The 9,467-nt window shown below is 36.9% G+C and overlaps 1 protein-coding gene and 1 pseudogene across 7 annotated transcripts; both read left to right on the top strand.

Moving 5' to 3' along the window:
• The first annotated feature begins 121 nt into the window (after positions 1-121).
• LOC147477203 (equilibrative nucleotide transporter 3-like) lies at positions 122-4,821 on the top strand. Of its 7 annotated transcripts, none has more exons than XM_086583026.1 (10): positions 122-315; positions 525-573; positions 658-762; positions 1,646-1,801; positions 1,891-2,034; positions 2,301-2,406; positions 2,917-3,092; positions 3,611-3,771; positions 3,980-4,238; positions 4,388-4,821. In XM_086583026.1, the coding sequence occupies exons 2-10, from the start codon at positions 532-534 to the stop codon at positions 4,493-4,495; spliced, it is 1,257 nt and encodes a 418-aa protein (XP_086439152.1). In that variant the 5' UTR covers positions 122-315; positions 525-531; the 3' UTR covers positions 4,496-4,821. The 7 variants fall into 7 exon arrangements, with proteins under 7 accessions (XP_086439152.1, XP_086439146.1, XP_086439145.1 ...); XM_086583020.1 differs by having other exon boundaries at positions 137-315; positions 530-573; XM_086583019.1 differs by having other exon boundaries at positions 171-315; positions 530-573; positions 3,593-3,771.
• A 730-nt stretch (positions 4,822-5,551) lies between these two features.
• On the top strand, positions 5,552-7,728 carry LOC147477202 (disease resistance RPP13-like protein 4; annotated as a pseudogene).
• Positions 7,729-9,467: the final 1,739 nt, after the last annotated feature.

The raw sequence follows: 9,467 nt of genomic DNA, 5'->3' as shown, positions 1-9,467 counted from the left end.
AACACATTTTGTCAGCTATTTTTTGAGTTGCTGACAAAACCCATGACCTAAATACCAAATTGACCAATTGTAGCGAAAGTCAAAGAACCCAACAACAACCAAATACACACAAAGTTTTCCTCCCAATGAAAATGGTACGTGTGAAAAGAGGTCTCCGCTTTCTAAAATATATATATCGCCAGCCTGGACTCTATAATTACCCATTTACCCTTTCTTCCCAAATTAGAGTCCACTATCCACACGTTGTATATATTCTAATATATAAGATTCCAAGAATCTCCTTTATTCAAAATCCAAACCTCTTTTTTTCCCAAGGTATGATGTTGTGTTTTTGCTTCTTGGGCTTTTTTTTTTTTTTAATCATTTTATGCTGTTTATGTATGCTTTTTGTATTCACATGATCAATATATGTTATGGTATGTTGTGAAATGGTTTGTAACTTATGTGATGTATTTCACACCAAGTTGAGCAGTGATATCAGTAATGTAATGAGTAGTCTAAAGCTGTTTTGTTTTCGTGTGTAGTGCAGCCATGAAAAACTCTAGTGAAAATGGGAGTCCAGTTAAGCTTGAGGTCAGTAATATTTTCTATTTGCTTTTTTAAAGTTGGTTTGCCGTCGAGAAGATAATACATGGTTATCTTTTTTGCAACTACCAGGGAAAGTATATGGCTATCCTTGTATGCTGGCTTCTTGGGAACGGGTGCCTTTTCTCATGGAACAGTATGTTGACCATAGAAGATTATTATGGCAACTTGTTTCCGGTATGTTGCCAATATCCTTCTCTGCATTTTCTTGTTTTCTTATGAACTTATTTCGGTGATTTATCTTACATCCGCATTTACATTGAATACTTTTGCAAGAAAGGAAAGAAAATTCGGGTTTGAAGTTCGAACACACTTTCGGTATAAACCAACCATGGCTTAAAAATATCTTGAGTTTAATTTTCCTTCATCTTATTGTGCACAAAGTTATACTTTTGATTTGTCTGTTAGATAATACTCCAAGTCTAGGAGATGTGGTTTCTAGAAATAGTTTTGGATTATTTCCACTCTAACAAATCAAAGAAAATACCTCCTCTGGTCGCAGTTCAGCATGTCTGGTATGGCTGAGATAAATTTTGTTTCCTCTCATGTCTTCCCCAAGCAATGATCTGCTGGGCAGTCTGCTCCGAAAAGATCCAGCAACAGTGACACTATTAAGATAGACAATAGCCAATCCTTATTACAAATGTCTGGGGTCAGCTGAATGTATCTCCCCTCAATTCAACTACTTTCTCATTCTAAGTCATGTATAGCCTGCTGCTACCAAGTGAAGCTCCTAATCACTTGTGCACTCGGAAGTTGGACCCATGTTCTTTTTGTCATTTTCTTTCCTAGGTTTCAAACCAGTAGTTCATAAGCGTAGTAAGTGCATGTGTTGTTTCAAGTATGTAGCTCAATACATATTATTATTTGGAGGGAAATGAGAAAAGCATTGCTGATACATATAGCGTACAGTGAAGAATAGTTGTTGTTTTGAGGCTATGCCACTCATTAATACATTGTTCTTTGTTCTCATCATTAAATACTGCTCTTTTCGAATTGAACTAAATTTAAAAGATATTTCATCTAACCATATATTGTCATGTCTTTATCTATTGTGCAGCGGTACCACCCTTCAAGGGTACTTACTCTTGTGTATCAACCTTTTGCACTTGGAACACTTGCAATTCTTGCATACAATGAAGCAAAGATAAACACAAGAAAGCGAAACTTACTTGGTTATTCACTTTTTTTCTTAAGTTCCTTGGTAGTTCTAGTTGTAAGTGTTCCAAACCTTGTACTTTAAGAAAGTTTCAACTGTCATTACAATGATTTTGTCAACCTGATTTGACGATCTTTCTGAAATAGGTGGACTTAGCTACTTCTGGAAAAGGAGGCCTTGGGACATTCATTGCTATATGTGCAATGAGTGGCGCTTTTGGTGTTGCAGATGCTCATGTTCAAGGAGGAATGATTGGGGATCTCTCCTTGATGTGCCCCGAGTTTATTCAGGTTAGTTGTTTTTTACTCAACACTTATTTTTTATGGAACGTTTACTTCCAGTAGGGCGTTTTTGATGATTTTAGTTGATGTGAGGGCTATATGTAACCAAATATACAAAGATAATTACATGAGGGCATTTCTAAAATTGTATTAGGAGAAAGGACAAATCATTTAATGGAATAATGCATCTGGGAGATATCAGTTTGTTACTCTTCTTTTTATGCAGGTTTCTATTGTTACATTTTCTGATTCTTATTGTTGTTGTACATATACAGTCCTTCCTGGCTGGTTTGGCTGCATCCGGAGCTATAACTTCTGCCTTGAGATTAATTACAAAAGCGGCCTTTGAAAATTCTACAGATGGACTTCGCACGGGAGCTAGTATGTGTTATTACTATTGTTATCTAGAATTCTTGTCTCACTTGTTAATGTTGTTTTGTGATGCTTAAAAACACAGTTTATGCCAAGTGTCATAGTAAGCATCTTCTCTGCTTTCTGAGTATTTGGAACTTAGAAATTCTGGTTGATATATTATTCTTGTTGAAGGAGTAGCTTAACTGTTTACCACAATATGTAGCAAATGACAATACAAATTGAAAAAGATGCAGAAGACTTTAAGTTCAACATCATTTACATTAATTATAGATAATATTGTGCCTTGAGAAAACAAAAATCATGAGATCGATGTCAGTTTTTTGCTGGAAAACCTTGTTCAAGGTAGATTCGTTGAAGCTTAAATACTAAACTTTTTTGTTGTTGTCGTTGTCGATTTTATATATATATATACAAGATGTTTTTCTTAACTACAGTCCCAAAATATGTACCCCACATTCCATGAAATTTTTTATAGATTTTTCATTTGTTTTGACCCTCTCCAATTGCTTACTGCAGGGTTGTTTTTTGCAATCTCCACGGTCTTCGAGTTCTCATGTGTGCTTCTATATGCATTTGTCTTTCCGAAATTACCAATTGTGAAGCACTATCGTTCTAAAGCAGCATCAGAAGGATCTCAAACAGTTACAGCTGACCTTGTCGCTGGTGGTATCCAAGCACTACCTAATGAAGGAGTATTAACCTACCCTGTGTCTTAAATTAATGGTGTCTTTATTTCACATGGGGAAAAGACACCTATGGAAACCCCAGTTTTGAGTTTAAAGTTTCATGAGATATGAGCACGCATGGGAAAATGTTTTATTTATTTTTGATTGGCATGCCTGTTTTAAATGTGCTCAGTAACTAATTAATGTTGGCGGGGTTCGAGCCCCAGACCTTTGGTATCATCACCCAAAACTTTTACCAACTTTGCTAGTTGGCACCTGCACGCATGGGAAACTTTACCACCTTTAAGAGTTTTCATGAAGAATAATCCACAAAAAATTTCCCATTGCCCCCTTATTTAACTTTTCCCATCAAATTGTTCTCGAGGGTTGAGAAAACTTCCCATGCGTACTCATATTTCATGAAATTTCAAACTGAAAAGTAGGTTTCTCTAGGGAAATTTCCACCAAGTGAATCAAACACACCCTAATTTTTATGAAAATATGAGCTATCTAAATATCATATAAAGATTTTGGAAATTCTACAGGCTGAAGAAGATCCTAAGCGTCTGGAGCGTCGAAGCAACAAACAGTTGTTCTTTGAGAACAAAGATTTTGCAGCTATCATGTTTCTGATATATGCTCTTACATTGTCAATTTTCCCCGGCTTCTTATCTGAAGATACTGGAAAACACAGCTTAGGGTCATGGTAAGTGTTAGTTTGCCATTCAAAACAAAAGTCAATTGATTTAGTGTAATTCTACGAACTTCTTCTCCTTCAAGCTTGACATCTTATACTTATATAAACTAGCATTTTTTCTTATCCATTTAGGCTTTATTAATTCAAAAGATTCTCTTACTTCCAACTTTTCATGTGGTACACCTTAAAATTTTACTTTCCCCTGGTTTCTTTTCAGGTATGCACTTGTTCTGATTGCAATGTACAATGTGTTTGATCTGTTTGGGAGATACATTCCTCTCATTGAAAGCTTGAAGTTGAAATCACGAAGAGGTCTCTTGATTGCGACTATTGCTAGATTTGCACTTGTTCCAGCTTTCTACTTCACAGCCAAATATGGAGACCAGGGATGGATGATACTGCTGACTTCTTTCTTAGGATTAACAAATGGTTATCTGACCGTATGTGTCCTTACGGTGGCGCCCAACGGTTACAAGGTTAGTTTATTGCATTTTTTTCAAGGTCTAGCATGTCGATAGTATAATTACAAAAGTTGATAAATACTAATAGCATCATTATCTTCCTTCTATTGTGTTTAAACAATTCTAATGTTTCTTATTTAAATGAATATGATTTGGTTTTGCAGGGGCCTGAACAAAATGCATTGGGGAATTTGCTTGTTTTATTTCTACTAGGAGGGATATTTGCAGGCGTAACACTTGATTGGTTGTGGCTCATAGGCAAAGGGTGGTGATCTTCTGAATAAATAATTACTTCAACCATTTTTAGTGAAGAAAAACACTTAGATTACTGAGATGTCATGTCAGGGTGTGATGAACTGTGTTCAGACTTCACAGTGATAGAATTGAAGCGTCTTCCACAATATTTAAGTTAGTATTAAAGCTACTCTTGCTCATTTACAATATAACTGTGAATGAAATGGTGCAGTCCTGTATAGCATTTAGTAAATTTCTTGAAGTACAGCATATGTAGTTACAACTTGTCAGAGTTATAGAGCTTTCTTTAGTTCAGATGTCGATAAAGTCTTACATTTCTAAAGAAAATCGTCATTGTTTTTCATTTTCTGTAGTCTTCTAATCATCTCTTCTAAGAAAATGATCATTTTGTTTGGGTGGTTTTGGTGATGTCTCTGTTTACATTGCCCAGAGAGCAATGTTAGCAACATGAACGCTCATGTTGGACCATCATGCTTTATGATATTTGATTTCGGTAGTTGCTTTTTCAGCATCTAGAATCAGAAGATCACTCTGCACCGCAATCAACCATGTCTCTGTTTACGTTGCCCAGAGAGCAATGTTAGCAGCATGAACAGCTCATGTTGGACTATCGTGCTTTGTGATATTTGATTTCGGTAGTTACTCTGTCAGCATCTAGAATCAGAAGATCACTCTGTTTTTATCACAGTGGAACAAAAGGTGCTAACTTAAGTCAAAAGTTCAAGTCGAAGACATGGAGTCCAAAATCTATTAGTTGTACACTTCAGTTTTTATACTTTTCCAATGAAACGAAAATTAGTTTATACACTGTTTGATGCATCATTTTATTTGTGCCAGTGAACCCCTATAAGAAAGTAACTTGTAGATCCCTTATTCTTATATCAGCACTACAGGAGAAGCATCAATCTAATTTTGTGAAAAGCATGATTCTAGAGAACCACAGGTAAAGTCGAGAGCAAAGGCCTTCTCCTAAGCGGACACTTCGTTCTGCTAGAATATTGTTGCCTTGGAGACTTTGTAGTGAAAAAGGATATGACCTCTAGCTTCTAACATCTGCCTTCTCTCAGGCATGTATTATACTTTCATTTCCTCGAGCCTCCAACAAAAAACCACATCAAATAGAACCAACTATTGAGATCCCCTGACCTTTCTTCATCAGAAGAAACTGATTTGTCGCCATTTACCAGTACTCCGAACCGATTGTCTCTTTGGTTAGTATGTCTGTTACAGTGTCTAGTCAGAAATCACGAGACGAAACATGCCTTGTAATAAGAAAAGCACGTCAATATATCAAGTCAATCTTTTCAATGACTCAGAAGTCTGTGCTTGATCGACTTGAAGACAAAACTCGAGAAACAGATGACATCTTATATAATAAGCTTGAGGATGACAAGAAAAGACTCAATGAAATTCAGGTGGAGGTTGAGAACATAAAGAAAAAAGTGATATCCTGTTTAAAGGATCTACAACCACCAATAATACCAACAGCTGCTGGTGCCTCGGAGGAGAAGGGGAAGACTAACAGCATTGATCAACCTCTCAAAGATCCGGAAGCTCAACGCAACTGGCCAGACCTGGATACGAAATTGGAAGAGATACTAGAAAATGCAGCAATGATATACATGCTTTCAGATTACAATAAGTTGGGTGAAAATTTCCGAAAGTGCTTGCTATGCCTTTCCATCTTCCCTCAAGGCTCGATCATCAAGAAAAGGACTATAATCTACTGGTGGATTGGGGAGGGCTTTGTGAAAGCAACAGCTGAAAAAACGGCAGAGGAGGTTGGAGAGAAATGGTTTAACGATTTAGTCGAAGGCAATTGGATTCATCCTGCCAAGAACAAGAGCAGCAAAGTTGTTCGTGAGTTCACAATGGATCCATGGGTTCGTTGGCTGGTCATCTACCTTGCTAGACAAGAATGTTTCTTCGATTTGGATGAAACAGGTATGCCATCTTCATATCTAATTAAATCTAGTCGTGCTTGCCTATTAAAAATGGACAAGCCAGAGTCAAATCCTTCAACTCTTCGAGAACAAGGACACTCAAACCAAGAAGGTTCGAGCAGGGGTCGCTCTGTTGTGTCAGTGTTCAACGGAGATGCAGAGCGCCTAAGCGCTCAGTATTTATTCTCAAAGATGAAGGAAGTGAAAAAACTGTTTGTTTTGCAACTTGGAAGATGGCACAGTAAAGCTGATCATCACATTGAATTTGTGGATGGGGACTCTGAAACTTTGCATAGGTTAGGCCTCCTGAAAAGCTTGAGGTATCTTAGTCTTGCTGGTATTTCTAGAATTACAGAGCTTCCAACTTCAGTCAAGAATCTCTTAAATTTGAGGGTTCTAGATCTTCGAAGTTGCCAAAATTTAGAAAAATTAGGAGAGGAGATCAGATTCCTAAGCAAATTGGATGTCTCTGAATGTTATTTGTTGGATCACATGCCCAAGGCCCTTGGTTCCCTGTCACAGCTTGAAGTCCTTAAGGGGTTTGTGATCGGAAGTAAAAGAAGTAAGGACCCCTGTAAATTGGAAGAACTGACAAAGCTGAAGAAACTAAAGAAATTGAGCATAAGCATTGGGGGTGAGGCAAACATCCATACCAAGGACATGAGTAAGTTTAAAGAAATAGGCAGCCTGCTTTCTCTAGCTAATAACATGGGGAAAGTTGTCGTAGACATTAGACGATGAAGACAGGAGTACACTCAAGGGTAATTGGACAGAATTGAGTTACCCTCCTGGTCTAGAGAAATTAGATTTGTTCTGCTTCCCTGAACAAGTTGTATGGCTTGACCCAGCAAGTTTGGAAAAGTTAAACAGACTGTATATCAGAGGAGGGCAAGTTGAGAAGCTAGGCTTTCGGAATGAATCAAACACAACGATGAAAGTGGGAATGCTCCGCTTGAAGTTTCTACACAAGTTAACTGTGAAATGGCCAGAACTCGAGGTGCATTTCCCACACCTCAACTATTTGGAGATTCATGATTGTCCACATCTTGAAGATTCTCCTCTACTAGATAGTGAAGGAGTTTGGATAGCAGAAGCAAAATCAGAACAAGGTCACTTCTCCCACAGAAGACCAGATACCTCCTCCTGTAACTCCTTCAGAATCTATCTCTGATGATACCGTCCCTCTGGCCCCGGCATCTGCAATTCCTACTTCCACTGCTGATGCTGCTCCTAATCAACCTCAATTAACTGCTGATTCTCTTCCACTTCCTGAATGTTGGAAATAAGGTTGGATAGACTCCCACCAAGATAAGGATAAACCACTGAGTATAGGACTCTATCCTATCTGATATTAGATGAGTATAGGACTCTATCCTATCAGATATTAGATGAGTATAGGATTCTATCCTATCAGATATTAGATGAGTATATGACTTATCCTATCGATATTAGATGAGTATAGACTCTATCCTATCGATATTAGATGAGTATATGACTTATCCTATCGATATTAGATGAAGTATATGACTCTATCCTATCCAATATTAGATGAGGATAGGACTCTATCCTATCCAATATTGAGGAGGTGGGAACCTCTATAAATAGACCCCCCTCCTCTCACATATTTAATCATCCAAACAACAAGAAAAGCTCTCTCTCCTTTAATGGCAACCTCCAACATTTTCTAAAGTAGAAGCCATTTTTGTGGAGATTCCATAGGTGGTATCCTCCTCCTAGCCATTGTCGGTTCTTGGTTCTTGGTTCGTGAAAAAGGTTTGCTTCCCGCTTCGAGGTTGGAACTTGACTCCGAAGAAAGTTAAGAAGAAGAAGATCTTGAGTGTGCCAAGAACATCTTCCCTGTAGATCAAAGCTTGGAACTTCAAATCAAGGTTTGTGACCAAGGTATGCGATCTTACATTTCCGCTTCGCTATTTTATGCATGTGGTATAACGTAATTGTATATATCGTAGGAATCATGCATGAGATATCGATAAAATCCTACATTGGCATCGAGCGGTTTTCCATGGTTTGCATGCTTTTGTTTTGCGGTTTTGATCTTGTGATCTACAATTTTTTTGAAAAAATGCGGTTTTTCAAAATCTTTTAATTAATTTTTAAATAATTAGGTTGTTTAAAATTAATTAGATATTGCTTAATTTTTTTTTGCAAAATAAATTATTTATGGGAAATAATTAGTGGAAATTTTTTTTCTAGGAAATTTTTTTTTCTTAGAAATTTTTACATGGAAATTTATTTACGAGATTATTTCTCTATAAATTTTAGGATTTTTTTTTTCATGTATTTTTCCACAATTAAAAATTGACATTAGGATGTTTATTTTTACCATGCAGTAATTATTTGAATATGGATTTTTACTATTGCATGTATATAAAATTGTTTGTTTTCTATCAACGGTCATATGAAAACTAAGGCACAATGCCTAAGTCACATAGACCCGAAACTTATAGGAAAACTGAACCAGATCTTGGGAGACGGGCTTCCAAGAAATGCATGACTACTAAGCAATATAGGAGAACTTTCAAGAGTACTGTCTTGAAATCTGATAAGATAGAGACAGAGCCACCATCACTAGAATATACACCAAAGAGCCCCAGTCCTATTCAGGATAGGAATGAGGCTCGACCATTTAAATCTCTCCTACATCGATTATGGGACGATGCTAAGGAACCAAATCCATATGATGTGTCATCAGGGTTTATTTTCCCACCTCACGGGGAAACAGAGGAAGTGGCTAGTAATTTTCAAATGGCTGATAGTGACTGTGTATAACACCCTGTATTTTTATTATTTGTTTTTCTATAATAATAATAAAGATAATAATAATAGATAATAGAGATAATAAAAATAGGATAAGTGTTAGTGGAAATAGGAGACGTGGGTTTATGGGATAAACTCTCGTCCCTATTTCGGGGGTTTTGTTTTGAACAGAACAGAAAAAAAAAAAAAATAGGGTTGGTGAAGAACAGAGAGTTTTTCAGAAAAGAGAGTTTCACGAGAGGAAAGAGAGAAGTTTCTTCTTTGGAGA

The sequence above is a fragment of the Coptis chinensis genome, chromosome 9, assembly GCF_015680905.1.
Source record: "Coptis chinensis isolate HL-2020 chromosome 9, ASM1568090v1, whole genome shotgun sequence".
Classification (NCBI taxonomy): domain Eukaryota; kingdom Viridiplantae; phylum Streptophyta; class Magnoliopsida; order Ranunculales; family Ranunculaceae; genus Coptis; species Coptis chinensis.
Note: the sequence above shows the minus strand (reverse complement) of the source record. Positions and strands in the feature narration are given on the sequence as shown.

Excerpts from the sequence above, each read along its gene's own strand:
- LOC147477203 (XM_086583021.1), top strand. Across the intron at positions 574-657 it reads GGAGTCCAGTTAAGCTTGAG|GGAAAGTATATGGCTATCCT; the intron begins GTCAGTAATATT and ends TGCAACTACCAG. Across the intron at positions 2,407-2,916 it reads TGGACTTCGCACGGGAGCTA|GGTTGTTTTTTGCAATCTCC; the intron begins GTATGTGTTATT and ends TGCTTACTGCAG.